This window comes from Tachysurus vachellii, chromosome 2, assembly GCF_030014155.1.
Source record: "Tachysurus vachellii isolate PV-2020 chromosome 2, HZAU_Pvac_v1, whole genome shotgun sequence".
Lineage (NCBI taxonomy): Eukaryota > Metazoa > Chordata > Actinopteri > Siluriformes > Bagridae > Tachysurus > Tachysurus vachellii.
This window is the reverse complement of record NC_083461.1, coordinates 12,869,553-12,894,549: the sequence shown is the minus strand read 5'-3', so window position 1 is coordinate 12,894,549 and position 24,997 is coordinate 12,869,553. Positions and strand designations below refer to the sequence as shown.

General features: G+C 38.5%; 1 protein-coding gene across 2 annotated transcripts in view; it reads left to right on the top strand.

The window, feature by feature from the left end:
• Positions 1–368: 368 nt before the first annotated feature.
• Positions 369–24,997, top strand: part of ankfn1 (ankyrin repeat and fibronectin type III domain containing 1) — a 64,241-nt gene continuing 39,612 nt past the window's right edge. Inside the window, exons 1-5 of one of the 2 annotated variants that reach the window (XM_060897442.1) lie at positions 369–600; positions 2,032–2,156; positions 2,321–2,467; positions 6,686–6,861; positions 14,676–14,905. In XM_060897442.1, coding sequence (XP_060753425.1) covers positions 505–600; positions 2,032–2,156; positions 2,321–2,467; positions 6,686–6,861; positions 14,676–14,905 — 774 coding nt within the window. In that variant the 5' untranslated portion in view covers positions 369–504. Of the gene's footprint in view, positions 601–2,031; positions 2,157–2,320; positions 2,468–6,682; positions 6,862–14,675; positions 14,906–24,997 lie in introns of both variants that reach the window. The other variant, XM_060897435.1, reaches the window with a different exon arrangement.

The window sequence follows — 24,997 nt, the reverse complement described above, 5'->3', positions numbered from 1 at the left end:
TGCTAAAAATTTAACCATATTTAAATCTAGACTCAAATCTCATCCGTTTTTCTGAAATCTAATCCTTTTCCTCTTTTTAATTGTTTTAATTTTATTTTAAATCAATTTTTCAATCATTCTAAAAGTTTTCCAATTCCTTGTTTTATTGTTGTGATTATTGTTTTGATGATTGTTTTATTTTTCTTTTATGTGAAGCACCCATTATGTATGAAATGTGCTATATCAATAAACTTGCCTTGCCTTATATGGTTTAAAAGAGCTAGTTATATCCTGCTCCTCATCTAGATGAAGATGTACTGTTTATCTTACTCCTAATTACTTCAGCTTCGCACTTTTCCCTCAGCAACTACAGAAATATTTCCTGTCCAAAGTTTGTCTTCCTTCCGGCACCCGACGTCTTTGAAGCTTTGTCTCCAGCCCTGACATTTCTTAAACAAAACCAAAAACCTAAACCAGAACCTTGTCAGAGAGCCGAGCGCCCCGTATGAGAAGGTTCACTAGGGCATGGAAAGTTTTATTTTGGTTGCGAAGAATAAGTGCCAGATGACAGAGGGTGCAGAGATTGGGTCACTTCCTGATGCTGAACAGGGACCCTATTTGGTGAGTTTTATACAAACGCATTTTCTTTTGCTTCTTCTTTGTGCTTCATGTGAATGATGAGCAGTGGATAAGGGAAGTTCAGCCTTACGCGACGGCAACAGCACACGAAGGGCAACAGAATGCATATGTTTGGAGTTAGAGGAAAAGTATTCAAAGCGCAAGTGGAGAACAAAGGAGGTAGCCTACTGTAGTTAGCTTGACGAAGAAGGAAAGCTACGAGAACGAGAATTTCTGTTTTAAAACGACAGCTGATCTGGATAGAAAAATACACAAAACTAAAGTTACGATAGAACGTAGTGGTGCGATTTTCGTCCAAAACCAACGAGAAGCTGATCCTGAGGGACGGGGAGGTAAAGATGGATGAATGGGGGAACATGCATACAGTATGATCACATCACAGAGAGAGAGAGAGAGAGAGAGAGGGAGAGAGAGAGAGAGAGAGAGAGAGAGAGAGAGAGAGAGAGGTGTGCGCGTGTGTGTTTGTCAGAGAGAGAGAGAGAGAGAGAGAGAGGTGTGTGTGTGTGTGTTTGTCAGAGAGAGAGAGAGAGAGAGAGAGAGAGGTGTGTGTGTGTGTCGGAGAGAGAGAGAGTTTGTGAAGAGTGTATATCTCTTCCTCCTTTTCTGGGAATGTTTTTGAGCTGTTTAAGTGAGTTGGTCTATTTATTTATTTATTTATTTATTTGTTTTCCTTGCCTTGGTGCTGTCCTGTTTTATGTTCACACTGACTTTGGCCGTGTCCACTTTCCTTCTCTCATTTCCACTGGGTTACAGATTAGCTAAAAGCCACTGAGTCACAGATTAGCTAAAAGCCCAAATATCTAGTTGTATTCAGCCAAGTGCATCATTTAATTTCTGTATAAACTGTACATAAAATCATTTAATTTATTTAATCTAAAATCATTTAAAGATATTCTACACAGCATGTGCCTTTGCATCAACAGTTTATGCTAATTAACATCCTAGTGTCTAATAAACACCTAATTACATGCAATTCTTTGGTTATATATAAATCCAGGAGACTCCGTGGCCTAATTACTGCAGCTTCACAATTTTCCCTCAACAACTACAGAAATATTTCCTGTCCAAAGCTTCTCTTCCTTCCGGCATCTGCGTCTTTGAAGCTTGGGCTCTCAAAAGTGGCATTTCTTAAACGAAAAACCTAAACCAAAACCTTGTCAGAGAGCCGTGTGGAATATGAGCGTCCCGTAGGATAAGGTTCACTAGGTCATGATAAGTTTTATGTTCTGTATAAATTGTACTATTGAAGATATGCTATGTCACTCTTCAGTACACAGCATGTGCCTTTGCATCATCAACAGTTTATGCTCAGTAACATCTTATTGTCCAAACCAGGACATAAATAAAAGTTCATTCAGAAAGCAGGAAAATGTTCTATAGGCCCATATTGCTCTTCTTTTGGTGCATGTTTAGAGATGGCTCAACATGGCATATGAGACGGACAAGACATGCCTGTTGATTCCTCGGGAATCGCGAGCATCCTGTGTGTTTCACACGGCGGATGAGAAAGATGACATTCCTGGCATTGGAGAGGAAAGGTGGGATCCCTGTTTTCTGCAACATATCTTAATTAGTGCTGCTTCTGTTGTGTAAACCATCATTTTTCACTTCAGAAATGTTTAAATTTAGATCTTATCTTGGATGATTTTGGTAATAAATCGCAGAGAAGGCCAACAGCACATTAAGCATTTCTTGTGTTCAGTGTTTTAGAGATGCTGAGTTACTCAAAATTCATGGATCTAGAGTCGTTGCTGTGTATGCCATCAACATTGCTGCCCAGGAGCTTGGACTCTACCTGCTCTGCCTCACCACTGTCTACTGATAGTGACTCTGGAGATGATAAAATCAGGTAAGGGACATGCAGAATGTACATATTTCATGTTTCATTGGTATCTAGCAAGACTGAAAGAGCGTTGGTTCTCTACTTTGGTTTGCTCTTTTGCTCTGTTCTCTTGTCACATCATTTATCTTGATTTATGAAGGGCATGGTGTTTTTAATTACAACATTTTTATTTATAACGAACAACCAAGATGTCCATTCGATGGATACAATGGTACAGTATTTTGTGTGTCCACCAGATGTCAATATTGAGTCTTTATGAAGGAATTCAGTGGCAGTTTGAGGGTTTTTTTTTGGAACAGTAGCATCGTCATGACTCCTGTAGTGGCATTTGGTGTTGTGTAGTGTGCTTATGTGTGTCAGCTCTGAGCAAGCTGTGTGCTTTTGTATAACAGCTACTATACATTTACATTTACATTTACAGCATTTGGCAGACGACCTTTTCCAGAGCGACGTACAGAAGTGCTCAAGTCTCTATCATTGGATACATTAACTATGGTTCACTAGGTTACATACTTAAGATACCATGAGTCTAAAATATTGTTCAAAGTTTTTTTGTTTTTGTTTTTTATAAATATATATGCAACAAACAGGAAAGGAAGTGCTAGTTGAAGTGTTTCATGAATAAGTAGGTCTTCAACCGTCATTTGAAAATAGCCAGTGACTCAGCTGTCCAGACCCCTAGGGGAATTTCATTCCACCACCTTGGTGCCAGAACAGAAAAGAGTCTTGTAGTATACCTATCTCTTACCCTGAGAGATGGTGGAACCAGTCAAGCAGTGCTGGTAGCTCTGAGGGTGTGAGGTGCAGTGCGAGGAATGATGAGGGCTTTGAGGTAAGAGGGAGCTGGTCTGTTTTTGGCTTTGTAGGCAAGCATCAGTGTTTTGAATCTGATGCATGCAGCTACTGGAAGCCAGTGGAGGGATCGCAGCAGATATAGATCAGCTAAATCAGCTCGACTGGTCCCACCTACTATTAGATGTAGGCATACATCAAGACTCATTTCTGTTCTGGCACAGAGTTGGTGGAATGAACTTCCTTTAGATGTTTAAACTGGCTAGCTTCAAACAATGGGTGAAGACCTACCTCTTCCTGAAACACTTAAACTAGCACTCGCTGTAAGTTTTATGTATATATTAAAAAAAATAAAACCCTAATCAGACATTTAGGTTCTATCCTAAGCCTGTAACCTAGTAAACCAGTGTTAATGTATTCATTTACAGTGTCTTTAAATTGCTTCTGCCAAATGCCATGAATGTACGTGTAAATGTAATACAAAAATGATAGTGGAATTCTACACATCAACAAGGTTTTAATTACGTATCGGTTTCAGTGAATAAAAATGTCTATTATAGATAACTCTGGATTTTCTGTTTTTCTCCCATCTCCTAAACACTTCAGAAGGTAGATTGTCTACCCTAGATATAAAGGAGGGTATGAACATATATTTGTGTTGTACCCAGTGATAGACTGGCATCCTACCCATGATGTATTCTTGCTTCATGGCAGGTTTCCCTGGGATAGTCTACCTCAACTCAGAGAAGGTTACTGAAGATAAATGAATGTATTTTAAAACACCTTTTTACATTAAATCTCTCAAATATTCTTTCAAAGATATACATCTCAGATTACCAGACATCACTGTAATAATCCTACTAAATACGCTACTGGTCAGGGATTTTTTTCCCTTTATATTTTGTCACCAAACAGTAGCAGTGTTATCAAGAACAAAGACATATTCTGTGTAAAGTTACTTTAGTAATAATTAGCACTGCTTTAATGTGTTCATAGCAGTTAAGACTGTTGGTTCTTTATGTGATTAACATTATAATTTCCTTTTATGAAATTTTCTATGAACATGACACACAATGCTTTCCCTTTTAAATGCTAACCATGCCAGTTTCAGTTACCTGGGGACTGCACTCTAAACAAAGCATATCTGTTTCAGAAATCTTAACAACTTTCCCACAAATTCACGTTGAAGTCTTTAGGAAGGGCAAAGAAAATTGAAAGAGAATTCATCATTCCAGGAGACTGTTTATAGGAAGCAGTGGAAACAGCCTTCCATATAGGTGGTATTGCATCTCTTAAAGGAAACAAAAGTATGCTGTGAAAACCTCTCATACTGTATCTCACTTCAGGCAATCAGGAACCGGCTCACTCACAATCAGATATACGCAACACTTGACTCTTGATTGACTGACGTGGCTTTTGTGTGTTCTTTGTTGGCACAGTTTAGCTGCGGGTGGAATTCAATATTTATGACGGACGTGCAACACAAGAGAGCACTACTGCTGCATTTAACCAGGGGCTTTTTCCTTCCCAGTGTTTTATCTGTGACTATTACAACCCAGGGAGTTCTTAACAAACTGGCTAGCACCTCATCCAGATGAATATATACTACGAAGATGAGTGTAAAAAAAAAAAAAAAGTATTCATGAGCTAATTTTCATGAGGTTATGAATAAAGGAACACGGGCAGCATGTTTACAGTGGAGCATCTGGTTGAGTTTTTACTCCGAAGAAGGAGGAAGAAGGCATACAAGAGAGGATCATGGAAAAGTCAAAGTTATACCCTTCCAGTTAGCAGGTACATTAGACTGACCAGGAATTTCTGATTTTTAGGGCAAAAATGTTCAGATTCAAATGTCATATTTCTATTTTTTTAACTACATTTATATGGAATTCATGTGGTGATAGTTTTCTTTTATATTCATAATGAATCTTTTCATCATGGTTTTTTGCAGCTTTATTGGTATAGATATTGGGTGAGAATTATTTGTATTTTATAATATTAAATTTTTACCACTATATTACATTTATTATATATACACACAGTGGTATGGAGTGTTTGCCCCTTCCTGATTGAGTTTTTTGCATGTTTGTCACACTAATGTTTCAGATCACCAAACTAATTTAAATATTAGTCAAAGATAACACGTAAACACAACATGCACTTTTTAAATGAAGGCTTTTATTATTAACAAAACAAAACCCAAACCCACATGGCCCTATGTGAAAAAGTGCTTGCCCCCTAAACCTAATAACTGGTTGTGCCACCCTCAGCAGCAAGAACTGTAATCAAGCGTTTGCAATAACTTGCAATGAGTCTGTTACAGCACTGTGGAGGAATTTTTATGGACAGCAGAATTCTTGGTTCCATTTATCACAGCAAGTCTTCCAGGTCCTGAAGCAGCAAAACGCCATTTTTTACCGGTCTCTTTCTTATGGTGGAGTCATGAACACTGACCTTAACTGAGGCAAGCGAGGCCTGCAGTTCTTTGGATGTTGATTTGGGGTCTTGGAGGAGTCGTCGTTGCGCTTCTGGTGCAATTTTGGTCAGACAGCCACTCCTGGGAAGGTTCACCACTGTTCCATATTTTTGCCATTTGTGGATAATGGCTCTCACTGTGGTTTGCTGGTGTCCCAAAGCATTAGAAATGGCTTTATAACCTTTTCCAGACTGATAGATCTCAATTACTTTCTCATTTGTTCCTGAATTTCTTTGGATCGCAGCATATTGTGTAGCTTTTGAGGATCTTTTGGTCTACTTCACTTTGTCAGTCAGGTCTTATTTAAGTGATTTCTTGATTGTGAACAGGTGTAGCAGTAATCAGGCCTGGGTGTGGCAGGAGAAATTGAACTCAGGTGTGAGAAACCACAGATATTGTACATGTTTTAACGGGGTGGGTTGGAGGCGGGGGGACGGACACTTTTTCACACAGGGCCATGTGGGTTTGGATTTTGTTTTCCCTTAATAATAAAAACTGTCATTTAAAAACTGCATGTTGTGTTTACTTGTGTTATCTTTGACTAATATTTAAATTAGTTTGATGATCTGGAAACATTAAAGAGTTACAAACGTGCAAAAAAATCAGGAAGAGGCAAAAACTTTCTCACACACACACACACACACACATATATATATATATATATATATATATATATATATATATATATATATATATATATATATAAAACCTTTATCTGACTTCGTTGTTCACATACTTCAGGTAGGGTTTCAGGATAATACACACACGCACACACACATGCGCACACACACACACACACACACACACACACACACTTATATACATATAAATATTTTTCCCAATTTTGTCTATCCTTTCTATCTAGCTATCCATCATATTCCATAGTTAAAATGGAATAAAATTTTAAAATTCAGACTAAAATGACGTAATTCATGTAAACTGTGTGTCTCCAGCAGGCCCCCTGAGAGGAAGTCTATCTATCCTAACCACTCCCAAGAACAGGAAAGCTGTCATGTGCCACCTTCAACTCCAGCTCTGAAGCCAGGCACACACTACTGTAAGGACAGTGCCAGTGTAAGGAAGCGCAGACGTCTTGCTGCCAGCCCTGGAGGGCTGCATTGGAACGCTTCAGGTACTGTATGCCACAAGCTGGGCACCTTTTAGAAAAATGCATCTTACCTATCAGATCATCTGTCTTTACTCTAGATGGACTTCCTTGGTTATATTATTATTTCAGATGTAAAAATTATGTAAACAACTTTATCTTATGATATTTTATAATAGTTATTAACCATGCCAGTTATACACTCCAATTTTTTCAGCCATGCATTACTAGCACTAGCATGGTGGACACACTGTGGAGCAGTGAAAATATATATAAAAAAATGTACTTAAATTCAGGGAGACCTCAACAGATCACAACCAACCCCAAAGGCAAATATAAAGAAAAAATTGGGATGGGGTATATTATCAGTTTGGTCACAGTATGTCAGTTGTCTTATTATCTTGGATTAGAAAAATATAAAACATATTTTTGTTCTGAACCTTTATTATGCCTCTCCCACTAGTCTGTTTGTCTGAAATTCATTTAGTTTGTAGAATGAAAAATGATCATTTTCCAAGGAGATAGATGCAAAAAGTGTAGATGTCGCTAGAAAGTATTTTTTAATGAAATGCTACTGTTTTGCTGCCAGTTTGTTAGAAAACCATGTTTTTTTCATCCTACTCAACCCAAGAAAATGAATTACTGTCCTAATATTCTTTTCACAAATCAAAACCTATATTTGAGTTATACATTTTAACATTCATAATATCCAGATTCAAGGATTAATTAATATTAATAATAATCACTAAAAAGTACATTAATCAATTAATTAATTCTATAAATTTTAATTTAGATTTTTTTAACAAGAAAAAAAAATGGTTCAACGTTGGTTTCCCAACCTGCAGTATAACCATCATCCACTAGGGGGATCTAGCTCCCAGGTTACAAACCACTGAGTTAAGATTTAAAGGAAATTTGAGGGTGGAGAGGAAATTCAGTGCTTACAGGGTTGGTCTTGGCTTATGTGACACAGTATTAATTAATACACATAAAAAAGATTACTTTTAATATTAGGATATGTCAAAATATGTCATAAAACGACATGGGCAATGAAATAGATGTGTGCACCTGCTGGTGAAATGATGAGAAAATACAGCTAATGTAAAGAAATATATTTAGTTATGTCCACTGATTTGAATAATGTGAATAATGAGAAGGAACCAAGGTCACAGAAACAAGGCAGTCTGGAAAAAGGGAGCTTGCCTTGGGCAGCGAATATGTATGTGCATTTGTGTGTAAGAGTGTGGGTGTGTACTAAATGACTTACTTAACCTGGGATGTCGACTTCAAGACTGAAATCTCTTGGCAGTACTGGCAGTATTCTCAACCGTGCAAACAGAGAGAAAGCTGCTTATAATGATGTGGAGATTTATGCATGGCCTGTTTGCGTAGACGTGCATGTCAAGTCTTTGTGGAGGTGTGTACCAGCAGCTTTATTATAGCATGGTGGAAACCAGGCCAAGAATGCTTGCAGTTAAACTCCCAATCAGCAGAGGTGACCCTGTCATTAGTGCCTTAGTTGGACATGGAAATGGCTCCTAATTGCACATTGTGCTTGCAGCAGGAACCTGCAGACATTGTTAATTAGTGCTGTAACAATTGCTGTGTCAGAGCTTACTGATGGCTTAATGAGCGATTCATTTGTCAAGAAGCTGTCAACTAAAACAACAGCGGCTAGCGGCAATGGGCCGAGAGCAACTCGATCGCCTCCACTTCAGCCCTCCCATGTTCAGCAGAGAGAGCTGTTATCACACTCATTATGGTTGGAACAACGAGGCAGGAAGTGACTTTGTCAAAATAACGGTAATGAAAGTTCTAATATATACAGTCTATACAGTACATGAGGGCTTACTTAGATGCATCAATGCTTTTAACAAACCAAAACCTGCAGGCATTATGCATATGATAATTTAGCCATAATGTAATTATTTGTAACCTAGAACAGTATGTTCCCTTTGGTGGGTCAGCACAGCCCTGTAGCCTTTTAATGCGCATTTTACACTTATACACATTTAATTGTTGATGTTATTCTATTTGGATTTTCTGAGAGAACTTTAACACTGTACACATACCGCATTAGCATTAGAATCAACATTTTATGAAGGAGGCCTGTGGGTATTGCCTTTCTTGCTACTCTGCATAATGTTTTTCTGTAGGCGGGAGTAGAACTACTACATCCTCTTCGGGGTTTGTGGCTCAGCATGAAGGTTTTAAGATATAATCAGTATCTGATAAGCACTATATGAAGCTAATGTAGAGTGGCTTAGGCTGTCAGAAATGATTAGTTTATGCCATTGTTCCTTTACTATCTCATTTTTCCAGCTGTCCTTTTACTGGCTAATATACCTGGTTTTCTGTAATTCACTAATGCATTTGTTCAGTTCTATATGGTATATACCATACTTATATCTATTCTATACTATTCTGTTCTGTTCCATTCTGTTTCGTTCTGTTCTAATGCACTCCACTATTGTTTCTGTTACATTACAGCATTGATAACAGTTCAATATGTGATAAACTAAAAACAAGGTTCCAGATTGAAATGAAGTACAAAACACAAAACGTATGATTTCACAGTATATTAATAGCATGCTGACTGTGTCAAGATTTAGAGTTGATCTGGTCTGAAGAGTCTGAAAGTGTCACAGTATGTCTTTAGTCACTATATTCGAGCTCTTTCATTAAAATTCTGGTTTAGGTTTTAGGTTTCATGTTGCCAATGTTATTTTATCCAATTCTGACACACTCACACACAAAGAGAGAGAGAGAGAGAGAGAGAGAGAGAGAGAGAGAGAGAGAGAGATTAATAAATAATACACACCATTTAATTGAATCAGCAGTAAGGCTGCTGCAGTGAGATATTGCCACTTGTTAAACCCATGAAATGAGATTGGATTTCAGGGGCATGCAGTAGATGGGCATGTCATGCAAGCAGTGGTCTTCTTCCAGTAACATCATTGCATGAATGATTCCAATGGGCAGGCTGGACACATAAGCATCTGAAAGCTTGACCAACACTAATCCGTTCAGATATGTCTCCTGTAATGATGTCCACATCAGACACAGAGCTGAGAGGCTCAATTCCGTCGCGCTTGCAGTAGAAAACATTTTTTGAGATATTGTGACCCTCTGCTTCATTCTCAACAGATTGGATTGTCAGTTCAATGAATGAGACGTTATTTTTCCATTCACTACTCATTCTGTACTTATACTGCAGAGGGCACTGTAGCATTTGTGCACAGGAAAGGGTGGAAGCTGTGTTAACATTCCTGAAGAGATGGTTTCAGACTAAACTATTCAGTTTCTCATCTCGCAGCCCTCTTGAGTTCCATTTAATCATGTCGGCACAAGGAAACGCTGCAAGGCAATAGATGGCCTGATGATTATTCCTCTGGCTTACGTTCCTCTATAAAAATGTCTTTTATCATTCACAATGTGCAGGCATGATTAACCACACAAACCCATGGCATCAGGTAGAACGGTTGCTGACACCTTGCTGTTAATCTCCTGCGATTTACACATCTTCACTGAAGTGCATCTATAGTAGAATTATAGGAGTGTCAGATATAAGATCAGGGCATTAAGAGATTTCCCTCCTTTGCTACAGTCTTTGTCATACTTTGCAAACTGTGTTGCCAGAATGAGATTATGAGCTTTTGGGGTTTGGTCTTTTTTTAAGGTTTTTTATTATTATTTTTTTTTACAAAATAACAACACGTATTAGATGATGATATTGCACCATGTTGCGGATTATTAGTCATACCATTATACATATTTAATATGATCATTTATATCTTTCTTTAATACTTTTTTCATCTGCTTGCTTTTCTACAATAGCCAAAAGCCCTGGGGTGTAAGTGAGAGGAACTGTCTTAATGACTTACTCCATAGCAGGATGTGATCAGCTGATGATTATTGTATGAGTAGGCAGGCAGCTATAAAACCACATTCTTTATGGTTTCTTTGGGACGATGAGAATTATGTTGATGATGAATTTCAGAAGTATTTCATGTGCTTTATTAGAATAGTTTTTTGGACTAAGGAATGCAAGTGAGTCTGATCTTGGCTGCATTGGGTAGACAAGAGACAGCATGAACAAAGGCTTCCTCATAGAATTCCCTTTTAGGCTTATGGTATGGTTTATACATCATTTAAACTTTGAAGTAGATTATTTTGATTAGAAACACAACTAAAACACCAAGAGTTTTATCTATCTATCTTTTCTGGACCACTTATCCTATGCAGGGTTGCAGGATGCCTGGAGCCTGTCCCAGGGCACTTAGGGCACAAAGCAGGGGACACCCTTGATGACAAGCACATACACACACACACACCTATTCACACACTATGGACAATATAGAGATGCCAGTCAGCCTACAACACATGTCTTTGGACTGTGGGTGGGGTTATTAAGGGAGAACTAGCTAGAGAAAACCCCCAAGCATGGGGAGAACATACAAATCTGAACCCCCAGTGACTAAGGGTGCAAGCCAAGGTGAACCACTAAGCCACTGTGCACCACACCTCGATTATATGACTTTTATTTTAAAAGCACAATGTATAAAATACTGTGAATCTGGCAGAGACTTTTAGTCCAATAATTTAGTATGGAAAATGTCATGAATTTGCATTTATGCAGTAATTTATAAGAAGGTAGATGGCTCAGTGACAGTTGTAGGTAGTTGATAGTAAATTATACTGTATATATTGGATTTGAGCTGAATTTTCAAGAGATGTCATGTCAGCTCAGAGCAGGGCTTAAACAGGTAAACATGGGGTCAGTTGTTAGTGATTATTTTGAGTTTGTTAGTCAGGTAATGAAGACATTTAAAGCATTAAAGCTTTGGAATTGAGCCACCTTCAGTATAAGGCACAAAATTGCTATTACATTCTACTAATGCAAGTATCAGGTACTGTAATACACTTTTAATAACAATTCAAGGCTGTAGTCCAAACTGGATACTGAACATTATGAAGTAGGCATAAAAAGTGAGAAATACATATCCAAATATACTATTTCATGCAGTACTTGTTTTAGGCAGGATCTAACTGTTTACAATGATATAAATAATTTATCGAAATGGGTATGACAACAGTGGTAGTATAATAAAAACTGTGTTATGATCAACAGGACTGTCACATTTAATGAGGGTAATAAAATAACCTTTCAAATAGTGCTTTTTTGCTCACTGTGTCCATGCTCACTGTGACTGCCTGATCAAGCAGTAGTGCCTGTGTATTGCTGCAGTAAACTTGAGTTCATTCTGTGGTATCATAAACAGCACATATTCTATAGAAAGTACTAGTTATCTGAGTAGACCTGGTTGAAGGAATAATCTCACAGCGGGTAGATATGGACATTACTTGAGTTTCTATTTCAGAAGTGATGGCAGTAAACTTTCATTAACACACTAGTGCTACTTAGTACAATATATAAATACACAATGATCAGCGTGATCACATTTGCTCACTAAAACTCACAGACCGGTGGACGGTTTATCGGACATCAGATACTGATGATGACACGCAGAACTGTGTTTAAATATTGACATACAAAAAAAAACACCAAACTAATTGTTAATTGCTTTAATTCCTTAGTGGAAACAACTGGGACTGGGAAATGATAGAAGTTCCACAGTGAGAATAAATCAGAAGACCATCATTCATTAGCTTTCCCCCGAACTAGGGAGCAAAAGAATAGTAATATCAGTTCAGTAAGAAAATGAAATTAAATCACACTTACTGTCTTTCACTGTCTTTACTGTCACGTTCTCTTACCTGATTGGCTGGCTGTTATTTTGGACTCTTCATCCTGATGTTAGGGCATGATCACACCTGACCCTACACCTCAGATCGTATGACAACACTGACTGTGAATTATTATTACAGTATCTTCAATGCGATTCACACAGCTCAGTATTTTTTGTCATCTCACTCAATAATTACATAATTCTACTTTAAATTAATTTAGAAGCAAATCCTAGGCATCAATACACGGAATAATTATATAATATCTCCCATATATTATTTCATTATGTAATAACACTACAGTGATTTTGCAATTTTGCAGTTGAGAAATATCCTTTATGGCTAGAGTGACTGAGTAATGTGGCACAAACATTAAATAGACATTAAAGTGGAGACTACGAATAATAACGACGAATAAATATGAAGCTGTTGTATGAAGTGCTGTTGCTGTCGGAAACAAAAATACAGAACTACATACAGTTAATCCAACAAACCAGATGGTGCGAGAAGACGCACATTCTTAATGAGAAAATAATGACACAGCTCCGCACACTAGCACTCAACAGGAATTCTACTCCAGCAAAGCAACTTTATCCAGCACAATGGGACACATGATACGGATCCACAGCTATGCCTCTTTTCCGCCTGCCATCACCATCAAAGTCACCATAGCGATGAACCACAGGAGGGACGCTCCAAACATGCTCTCTAAACTATGCCTGTGATACCACAAGACTCCCTGACTGGCACTTTTCCCAGCATTGAACAAAAGTACAAAGAGGCAGTAAAAAAAGGAATGTTCATACACAAGCTGTAGAAAAGTGGACTAAACAAATTCCTGTAATGCCACATCTGAGCTTCATTGTGTAGTGAATCTGCTTAGTGTTAGCTTTAGCTTTCTTTTTCTCAATTACCGCAGTGTCTCATCACTGAGTTCTGTCTCAGAGGTCATTCGTGTTCCCATAACAGCTTTTCTCCGGAAGACAATACATGTAAAATTCTCATGAAGTTTTAATTGCTGAGCTGATTAGACACTCTGAGGCGTACCGTGACTCAGTACTAGCTGACTAGATAGTCACAAGGATGAACTTGATCTAATGCAGCTTTGCAGCTGGTGGGAATGAATAAGAGGAAACAAGACACCTGCTCACCTGGAGGTGTACTGGTACTGTGTGTGTGTGTGTGTGTGTGTGTGTGTGTGTGTGTGTGTGTGTGTGTGTGTGTGTGTGTGTGTGAGTTTTGCAAAAACCTATTTATTTCAGAACTAAGAGAGGTTTAATGTTAGGGTTCAATTTACTGCATTAATTAATGAATTTATTTCAAGGGATGATCCACTCCAGGACAACAAGACAAATGTGTGTGTGCGTGTGTGCATGTGTGTGTGTTTGTGTGATGAATTTTACTGCCTGAAGTAACAGTAGTTTAATTCTACTGTTAAATTATGCTACAGTTTTGAACTTGACTGGAATATTTGAATAGTTCCCATGAGGAAAAATGTATTGTGTATCTAATTTTCTCTACATGTATTTAATTAATTCTAGTTTAGCTACTGCTTTTATTAAAGCAAGACAAAAAGCATTTTATTGTATTGTAATATGTCATGCTTTTCTTTTTTCAAAAATCTGCAGCTTTTGTGATATAGTTTTACTACCTTTATGCCACCTTGTCTATGGAGAAGAGCGTGAACTGGCTTCATGTAGTATATTATCAGACCTCTTTATTATCTGCTGTTTTCTTGTTCTTTAACTTAAGAGTCTATGAGTTAGCGGTTGTTTGTTGGGCACAAGATGCATGCTTTCATCTCAGCACTAAAATTATTAGTGTAAGCTCAGGAGAATGAAATGACTGTCAGAAAGAAGTAGCAGTATGCAGACTGAATTATTAAAAGGTGGCTTAGAAATGATCAGGACAGGAAATGAGTCAAGTGGTCGTTTTGACAGCTAGTTTATTATGAGTATCCCCATGAGTGAAAGTAATAATTATCCTATTTCCTGATGTTTCCTAGGCTCACTTGAGCTTCTCTCTGATGCATCCCCACCCCTCCTTTCTCTGGGTGTCACTTATCACCTGAGGTGTCTGTTTTCCTCTCTCAGGCTCAGTGCTGCGTGAATATGAGCGAGGAGAGAAGGCTGGTGTATCGCAGGTGAAACACGTCCCTAAATCTTTGGAGTCTGCAAAACCTGGTGCAGCACTGTGGGGGGACAGAGTGGCACTCAGGAAGTGTGCGTCGGTGGATGACAGGCTGCTGAAGCAGACGCCCACAGAACCCGGTGCGCTGCTGAGCCACCTGGAGAGAGGACAGAAGAAATTCAGGGACATCCACGTGAGTATGAGTGACTCTACCCAGGGCTGAGAGAGAGAGAAGAGAAGAATAGAAGAGAAAGGATATAAGGGTCTGTGTGTGCTTTTGAGAATGACAAAAGTCTGTTTCATAAAGGAAGTGACCGGCTAATGAATACGTTTAAGAAAAAGAGAGAATTATAAATGTTTCAAAATTATGCTTGCTGTTATTCTGGTAACCAGAACGTATTGGAGCACAGCCACCCCACCACAGCAGACTTCACACAATATGTGGTAGTATTCAATTTCCTGCCAGTTTCCTATGACTGATATATTTACACCAGATCATATGTTCCAAGAAACGTGTAAAATACAACTATAAGCTAATACTCCTTTTGTCGAAGGATATTGATTTCTTGTCTGCCGGGTGTTGTGCTTTCTGATGTGTTGTTTTACTCTTACATAGCCACTAAAAGTTGAAGTTTTATAACAACACTAGTCATTTTTACCCTTAAACACAGGACACTCAGCTGACATCCCACACTAGTGAGTCAGTGCTCTGTGCTTTGAGGATTACTTTGCCGAATGCTGTGGAATGGCCTTAATGTCCTGTACTTTTAGAGAAAATTAGTCCTATCTGCATCTATTTACTTTAATCTGAGATGTACTCATAATATCCATTTCCTAGAAATAGCTAAGTTAGTGTTTTTCCCAGTGCACGAGTGAATATTTAGCAGGTTGGGTTATTCTATCATGGTTCAGTCCGCAGTATATTAGGCTTTCAAAGCAACTAATATTACATTGGATTTTAAATTGAAGGAAGATGTAGACCTTTTTACTAACGCTTTAATAAATGGCTTTTATTGCACAAATTCAAATGCATAAAACGTGCAGATAAAAGTAACTCTGCAAGGTGAGATTGACATGCAGCACAGAGCAAAATGCTTATAAAACAGATTATTCTACTTGTGAACAGGGCTTTTTCAGGTTTAGTAGACAGTGCTAAAAGCTTAGGGGCATTTTTGCTTGTTTTCTAGGATACTAGTATGATTGACAGTTTGTTAAATTAAATATCATGCAGGTTCTAGTTTAAGAGTAGCTTATTTCAGTTTCATTCCATTTTCCAGTCATCTTGTTTCATAGACAGACACTATTTATGTAGTCACTATCCAGGAACATGTATCGCAGGTGTAGTGAAATCCCATCAGATGTCAATGATGAGAATGAAATAGGTTTTGAACATTTCTTTTCAAACCTCATTTAACACCTTAACTCAAACCATGTAAACCAAATAATTTCAAAATATTATGATTTTATCTACCATTTAACCACGTCGGGTAAGGAGTCAGTAAAACAAATGCATTGGTAAAAAAAAGTAAATCTGCTCAAAGATGTCTACAACCTTGTGATATCCTTATGATCCCACAAAATGATTTCCTTTTATTTCCATAAAATTATGCACATAGAGGTCAAGAGCCATATTTAATGTTCAAATCATACATCAGAATGGGGAATAATGTGATCTCACATTAAAAGAATGAGAAGAATGACCTGAGTGGAGTGTTTCAAGCTGACTGGAAGGTTACGGTATCTTAAATAATAACTCTTTACCACCACAGAGAGAAGTAAACTATGTCAGAATGCACAGCATGATGTATCTTGGAGTGGATGGCCTACAACAGCAGAAAGCCACATCAACTGACCAAAACTGGACAGTTTCAGATAAGAACATCATCGTCTGCCAGTTATGTTAAACCTGTACTTTCTATTAGCCTCAGATTCCTCAGGTCCACATGATTGGCTGATTGGATAATTGCATGAATAAATTTACAAGCAAATGGAGATGGGACATTTACACCCAGCTCGTTTCTTAGGAAAGCATAATGTCCCCAGAGACAGGTCCGATCAAATCGTAACACTCAAGGCTAACTGCTTAGAGGAGCATATTACAAAAGACTGAATAAGAATTTACAGAGCAGCTGGAGATGATTTCCTAGTCTGGAAAATCCTTTTTATTGAAAGTCGGTGCTTGACTTTTTCTTATTGTAGGATCAGAAAGAGTCTCCAAAAATATACACTTGGTAATTGTGTATTTATGCAGTTGTCATACTAGATATTTGGTTTTCTGATGCTGCCGATGTCCTTCACTTTTCTTACTCTACGTTATGAGGTGTGTCGTAATTGAGTGGTGTGACTCATTCCTGTGCCTCTGCCAGAGAGCAGGATTTCTGAGAAGTGATGTGAATAAAAAAAAGGTAAATCTAGCACAGACCACTACCTCAGTTTTGTTTGCCATTCTCTGAATACTATTCTGGATGAGCTGTCAGGCTGTATAACTGCAGGGCTGGAGAAAACACAGTGGCAGCTATTCCAGCATTTTCCACCCTCTTATGATTGAGTCAATGGAAATTGGCACAGTGGAGCTCCTTTGTAATGGCCAACACCACCGTGAAAAGTAAAATCTTTGGAATTTCAATACTATTTAAATTGTATATTTTGACAAGGTCTCCACGCTGTGTGACTATCTGTCCGTGTATTATTTATTAGCCAGTGTTCCAAGACCCTGTAATGAAATAGCCTGGTTATGGCTCTCACCTGCTGTGGGATATTGAGAGCAATATTGAGATATTGAGCGACACAATAAGAGCCATTCTCTCCTCAGTTATTAGGCTGTGCTCCAGTTGTTATTTAAGCTAACATTTCTGCGCTTTGTTATTGTTTTTTTAAAGTCTGTGTTATGGTTTGGCCATGCCCTCAGGTCAGTTTTGAATACAGTCACATCAGTGTCAAGGCTAATTGTAGAGAAAAGCGTTGATGTGAATGACACCACATACACAGAGGTAATATGCGGTGCAATGGACAGTGCAGTGATTTATTGCCCTTAGTCCACCTTGTTGCTATGGAGCTTGGATATGGTCTTTTGCTTTTTGCTGGAGGTGCTTTGGGAAAACACTGAAACACTGGAATGGTTTGAGACAGACAGCATGAAATCCAGTTATTCCATTCCAGCTCTGTGAAAACTGTTTCATTAAACGGATACTTGCAGATGTGATTTTGCCAACGAAATCTTATTGATTTAGAAAGTGTACCTTGTTAAAAGCAAGTCCATCTTTTATATTATGGTGACATAAGTGTAGAAATGTACATAACAGTGTCATATAGTATCATATCAGTATCAGTTCTGTCAACACTATAAAAATACTGACTGATTTACAAAGCTCCTGCCTGTGTGAGTTTAAGGAATGGTCACTCTCTCCACAAAATGGTTCACTGTCTTAGCTTACATTGCTCCAATTATTTATTTAGTGTGCTTTATGTTCACCAGCAGTGGTTACTCAGTGTATCTGCTATTCATTGTCCTGACCTCCAGCCAACACAAGCTTCTGCATCACTGCCAAGGTTTTTAAGGCACTCCTCTCTTCTCATCTCCTTCACCACATGTTCTCTCTTCTCTTCTCTTCTCTTTTCTTCTCCTCTCCTCTCCTCTCCTCTCCTCAACTCTCCTCTCCTCTCCTCTCCTCTCCTCTCCTCTCCTCTCCTCTCCGCCATGTATCCTCTCCTCTCCTTTCTGCCATGTCTCCTCTCCTCTCCTCTCCTCTCCTCTCCTCTGTGCCATGTATCCTCTCCTCTCCTCTCCTCTCCTCTCCTCTCCTCTCCTCTCCTCTCCTCTCCTCTGTGCCATGTCTCCTCTCCTCTCCTCTCCTCTCCTCTCCTCTCCTCTCCTCTCCTCTGTGCCATGTCTCCTCTCCTCTCCTCTCCTCTCCTCTCCTATCCTCTCCTCTCCTCTCCTCTCCTCTCCTCTCCTCTGTGCCAAGTATCCTCTCCTCTCCTCTCCTCTCCTCTCCTCTCCTCTCCTCTCCTCTCCTCTCCTCTCCTCTGAGCAATGTATCCTCTCCTCTCCTCTCCTCTCCTCTCCTCTCCTCTGTGCCATGTATCCTCTCCTCTCCTCTCCTCTCCGCCATGTATCCTCTCCTCTCCTCTCCTCTCCTCTCCTCTCCTCTCCTCTCCTCTCCTCTCCTCTCCTCTCCTCTCCTCTCCTCTGTGCCATGTATCCTCTCCTCTCCTCTCCTCTCCTCTCCTCTCCTCTCCTCTGTGCCATGTATCCTGTCCTCTCTTCTCCTCTGTGCCATGTATCCTCTCCTCTCCTCTCCTCTCCTCTCCTCTCCTCTCCTCTCCTCTCCTCTCCTCTCCTCTCCTCTCCTCTCCTCTCCTCTCCTCTCCTCTCTGCCTTGTCTCCTCTCCTCTCCTCTGTGCCATGTATCCTCTCCTCTCCTCTCCTCTCCTCTCCTCTGTGCCATGTATCCTCTCCTCTCCTCTCCTCTCTGCCATGTATCCTCTCCTCTCCTCTCCTCTCCTCTCCTCTCCTCTCCTCTCCTCTCCTCTCCTCTCCTCCTATTCCTAATGACATGACATTGTATACTCACTGTAAAATTTATTTCTTGGAATGACCATAAGGGGGCAAGCTTGCCCTCTCACTGCTCACCAGATGAAACTTGTCTGGCTCAAGGTGACAGGAGAAAACAGCGTGATTTTAGAGCCACGTTGCACCAACACATCTTAACAGTCAGAGTAATGAGAAAGAGATTATGACAGTCTTTTAGACACACTTTTCACGTCTGTGAAAATTTTCAGTACATTAAAAAGAATATAAAGCCTCAGGCAGAGCATATTACTAAGCTCTGAACTCTATAGAGACCTTACTTAAGGCTGAGACTCTATTAATATCTTCCTTTTTTAGCTGTAATACTAAGCCTAGATTTATTCTTTCTTTGTGCTCCATGTATTTTTAAACAGTGGCCGTTATACACGAGAAATGTATCCATTAACATTTGAACATCGCATCAGACACTGCCTGCTTATGCACCGTGATCTTTATTGCTTCTCACATCAGGAGTTAAATGTTTTTCACAGTACTTTCCCACTGGGACAGCAATATTGCAAATTTGAAAGATCAACTTTTGATGTTATTGTTTTGAGACTTTCATCACTGCGCAGTCACAGTCTCCACCAGGTTAAATGAGTGCTGACACCTGGGTGAACTCTACAATGTTTAATGGCATGTTTGAAGAAAAAACTACAATAAAAGCTTGGGTGCTCTTGGTACAGTATGACAACACCCTGATTAATTATGAACCAGTACAATTTACTAATGTGTTGTGCTGCGTTAGAAACAATCAGGTTGCTGATTGCTCCGTATACAATCAGGTTGTCGCCTACACTTATAAAACAGCTATGCAAGCTATGAATTTCAGCAGTCACTTAATATTGCAGCCATAGAGGCTCAAAGCTGCCAGGCTGGGCTGCCAGAGACATCAGCGCAGCCCCCCACCTCCTCCCGGTCTACCAGTGCGAGCTCACCTATGAATGCTAGCATTGCTCTCTTAATTAGGTCTGGGAGAGTTTTAACAACCATGCTACAGTTTAGCCCACTGTCAAATAGAAAAATAAAACCCTTGTTTAAATTAGCACAGTGAAGTGAGAAGGTCTAGGAGCCCTGGACTGTCTCGGCAGTCTGCTTGAAGCTGGCCGTAGCCTAATCTGTGGAATAAGGTTATTTCAGTTCAGTTTAGTTCCATTAAGCTTCAGTGATTTGACTTCATTCCAGCCATGTGCTATGATTATCATCAATTAAGCTGATAAATACAGGCTCAAGATGCAGTAGCCTCGTTAAAGCAAAGTGTATCATTCTGTCTCTAAATCAAAGTTATACACAATTTATTTTCTACACATTCACAGATATTGTGATGATGTAGTTGCATCATCTAAGTTTGTTTTGTGAGCTTTGTTAGATTTCATTTTATATTAATAGGAACTATGCTCATGGACCTGAAGAAGACTCTAGGCTGTTATGTGAAAGGAGGGATTGCTGAGGATTTTACATGACATGTTTATTAGGGGAAATGGGAACACTAATTTACTTGTGAGCTCCCTAATCCCAATGGTGTGACTTGAAGAGCAGATATTTCAGTACGGTGAATCCTTTAACTTTGTCTCAGGCAGCATGTGAGCTTTCATTGTGAGTGTTTGCTTATGCCATTTATTATCAAGCCTCAGTGTGCACAGCTGTGGCTGAGCCTGACCTAACCACCGTTGTATGAGGGGAAACTGTAGGCGTAAAAATACCTGTTGTTACAGGAGGTGAATGTAGTGTTTTTCTTTAGTTTATATTGTATTTGTAGATGCTTACACACTTCAAGACACAACCAGTGACTTTTAAAATGTAAGCAGCCATGGGTATATATAGACATAAACACACACACACACACACACACACACACACACACACACACACACACACATATATATAATTATATATATATATATATATATATATATATATATATATATATATATAATAAGGCACAATAATAATAAAGTGTATGTGTGTTTTATGGTTATTTATATGTCACACTGCCCCATGCTCACACTAGGTCAGGCTAAAAAGCTATACTTTTCTGACAATGGCAATGATCATTCCTCCTGTATCTAACATCATTTTTAACAATCCATTTAAACAACTCCTTAACCCCCCGGACACCTTTCGGAGTTCCTGCAAGGCCATATTGCTTGACCTTAGAGTCTGACTTTAGTAATGCTCTTGTGGCTGAATGAACACAAATCTCCACAGTCATACTCAAAATGTCTCTGGGGACATTTGCTTTTAGACCACAATACATCTTTCTGAGCTCTCATTGAAAATTAGTAGTACTTGAACATACTTTGTTCATGTTCATTCAAGTCTTTATTATTATTGTGCCTTATGTTCATGATTATGTCCTTTAAATAATTCAGTTTGTCAACAATCTTTACATCACGTTTATTTGTGTCTGATTTTGTCCATGATCACAAGATCTCTTACAAGTTGAGCTTCCATGGGATGATGTTGCCTCCCCCAAATGTCAGTGTAATATTAGTACTACTTTATACCTAAAAATGATTTATTTCAAACACATGCAGGATGGTGATACGCAAAATAATAAAAACTTTTTTATTTGCCAGAAACAGCAGCCAGAACCCCAGAAAATAACGACAGACATAAGTATAATGTTAAATACAAGTAAAATTTATTTGTCTTTTGTTACCTTTGGAAAGGATCCTGACATGCACACTAAGGTAATGGATAACACATAATCAGTTAAAATGCCATTAAGCCCAATTAGGGCCATAACAAAAGGCTTCACCTGTTTGAAGCAGTTAGAAATTGGCTGGGAATTGGACCAGTGAGCACATTATGTATGGAGCATGGTGAAGAAAGTGGAAAAATGCACAGTTTAATTGGGGCGTGTGGTTTTAACGTTTCAAAATCAACCATCAAATGTCACTTTCATAATGAAGTACAGCTGTTTCTAAGCTTTGCAGGGAAGAAACACTTCCTGAAAGCGTCTTATAAAATACAGCAACTTCAACAGCGCAAACCACCAAGTGTCATTATATGTTGTCATTGTATGTTGTGGTGAAATGAGACTAAAGTCAATCCTTTTGCTCATACACACCATTACACAAAACACAAAAGTAGTGTTTGGGAATGATGATCACAGACTCCTGATTTGAACACTAATGAAACCTAAAGAGAGAAGTGGATCTCTACGAGGGTACCCAGGAATATAACAGAGCTTAAAGTGTTCTACTTGGCAGAGTTAACCAAGATCCTTCTACAGTTGCCCTCTGATATTGTTTTTCAATCAAATGATTGAATTATTATTATATTACTATTCAATTTCTTTTAGCACAGTATCATATTGTATATAATTTTTGTTCTTTTTCATGAAGGGAGCCAATAATTATGCAGGTATCTGTATAAAGGAGTTAACAAGAACTCATAAATTCTTCATGCAGTTTCCTCTAGAATTACCCTGGAGTCACGCTTGTTAGACAGCACATGAAGGCATAGGGGAAATACACCTGCTGTAATCTCATGAAAGGGCACCTCAAATGTTATTAAAGCTGATGGAGGATCATTTAATGAACATCAAATATGAGCAGAAATAAATTAGGAAGTGTTTGTATAATATTCCTGTAGACATTCAGTCACTCTCATTTAACCTCTGCAAATAAAACAGTATTGTCTCTGTTTTCTAGTTACTGTCATTAGGGATGCATCGGTCATTTTTTTTCATGTTTTTATTCGATATATGTGCTATATTTGCAGATGTCTGCTACTGATCTGATGCTAGACAAGTCAACTCACTGTAGGTTATGCACAGCATAGCAGTTGTGTAGGTGGTTGGCTTTAAGGCCTGCTTTCAATGGAACAGCTTTGTGTCTGTGAAAAATCACACAGTTTTGGAATCAAATGCATCACAGGCTTGGACTGAAAAATATATCCCTATGCACATCCCTAACCGTTCTGTTCTATTAAAAGTCTAAACACCACTTTTAAAATTGCAGCATTTTGTGATGCCAAGATATTTTGATATAGGCAACAACAATATAAAACAAATGGAACGGATTTATGGGGAAAAAATGCAAAGTAAAAAACAAATAACACAATAACCAAAGTGTGCACACAGTTTTTAAAAGGAACGTGACTGTCTACAGAATGAATGAATCCCATTCGCCTTATTCAAATTAATTCATCTTCCATTATAGTGATTAATCTCATATATAGACCATTTATTTATTTATTTATTTCTTGATTTCATCTCTCTGGTGAAGCCAAGATCTAAAAAGACCTTACAAAGCTTGTACTTCACAGTGCAAGAGCCTTCTCTGACGAAAGCAATTATCAAGCAGACCTATGGGGATGGACAGCTGTTTCCCTAGAAGCACTGAGTTTGGCGAAGGGGTCTAGTGACATTAAAGAAGATTCACAGACAAGTTCAACGCTGTGCCACGTTCCAGACAACAGCATCCTTACTGTGACATTTAAGCAAAATCACCAAGATGCCAATAGCTACAGTGTCTTTTACACACTGCAAAGCCTCAGAAAGTGGCTGCACAGCTTGTTCCCTCCTCTTAAGAGACATTTTCCTGTACAGATATAAACATATTTCCCTGTTTTATTTCATTTGTTTTAATGTATCTCAATAATTATGAGATGGTTTTGGATGGAAGTGTACATTATAATAAATGAAGAATGTTACACTTATTGCAAATGGTAACGTATAAAATAAAATAAAATAATAGGTTGCTTTATTGTTCACTCATGATTCCACATGATTCTCTTTTTTTTACAGTAAGGTACATTGTCTCTAGCTGAATTAGACCAGAAAATAATAAGCACTTAAAAGGTCTCAAGGTTCTTAAAGAAATTGATGCTCACCTTTGCTAAATAAAATAATTGAGCTGTAGCCACTATAAAGCTCAAATTATAGAACATTATGTACTATACCTAAGCAAGGCTGTCAGTGCTTTCAATCAGAGGACACTGATTTCTGCACAGTTTGAGCAGCATTGTGTATTCCTCTATAAATACATCACCTCATCTGAGGGAACCTTGAGCAAGTCAAACATCTTTTGTCTGCTTGTCAAGATAAAAGAGAGATTTCAGCAGCCAGTGTTCACCTTGTAACAAACGTTTTTTTAGAAGTAGTATATGCGTGAGTATGTACACGTAAATGCATAAGACCTATCTTTAGGCTTTATATCATTTACATTATTTTTGTGAATGTATGCTGGGCAGGAAGCTGTTTGCTTCATGTGCTGCACTGTGATCTGAAAATAATTGATCTGTATGTGCTGCATTTAGTCTGGTCTGGTTCAATAGCTGTCCATTGTTCTTCCAGCAATGATTTCAGTTCATGCGGCAAAATGGCAGTGTTCTGAAATGCACAGATGTTTGCACTCAAAGTGTTATTCCACACATTTATGTCTGGCTTTTGCAACTGTCAGATTTACATTAACATTTCTTTAAGTATATTTTTTAACTTGACAAAAGCAAGGATCCATCCGTCAAAACCCAGATCTTTTGTATAGCTCATATGATGGGTGCAACATGTGCAGATGACTTTACATAAGTGTTTATGCAAAAAAAGATAAAAGAGATGCTGATCAACAAGGAAAGGAATTTCCTCAACATCATTATTGGAAGGTTGCTATAACAACAGTGCAGCTGCCTTTCTTATGTATAGAGACACATTCTAAGATGATGACATTCTACACATTCTGGTATGAAGTGCCTATTAAAATAAAGTGT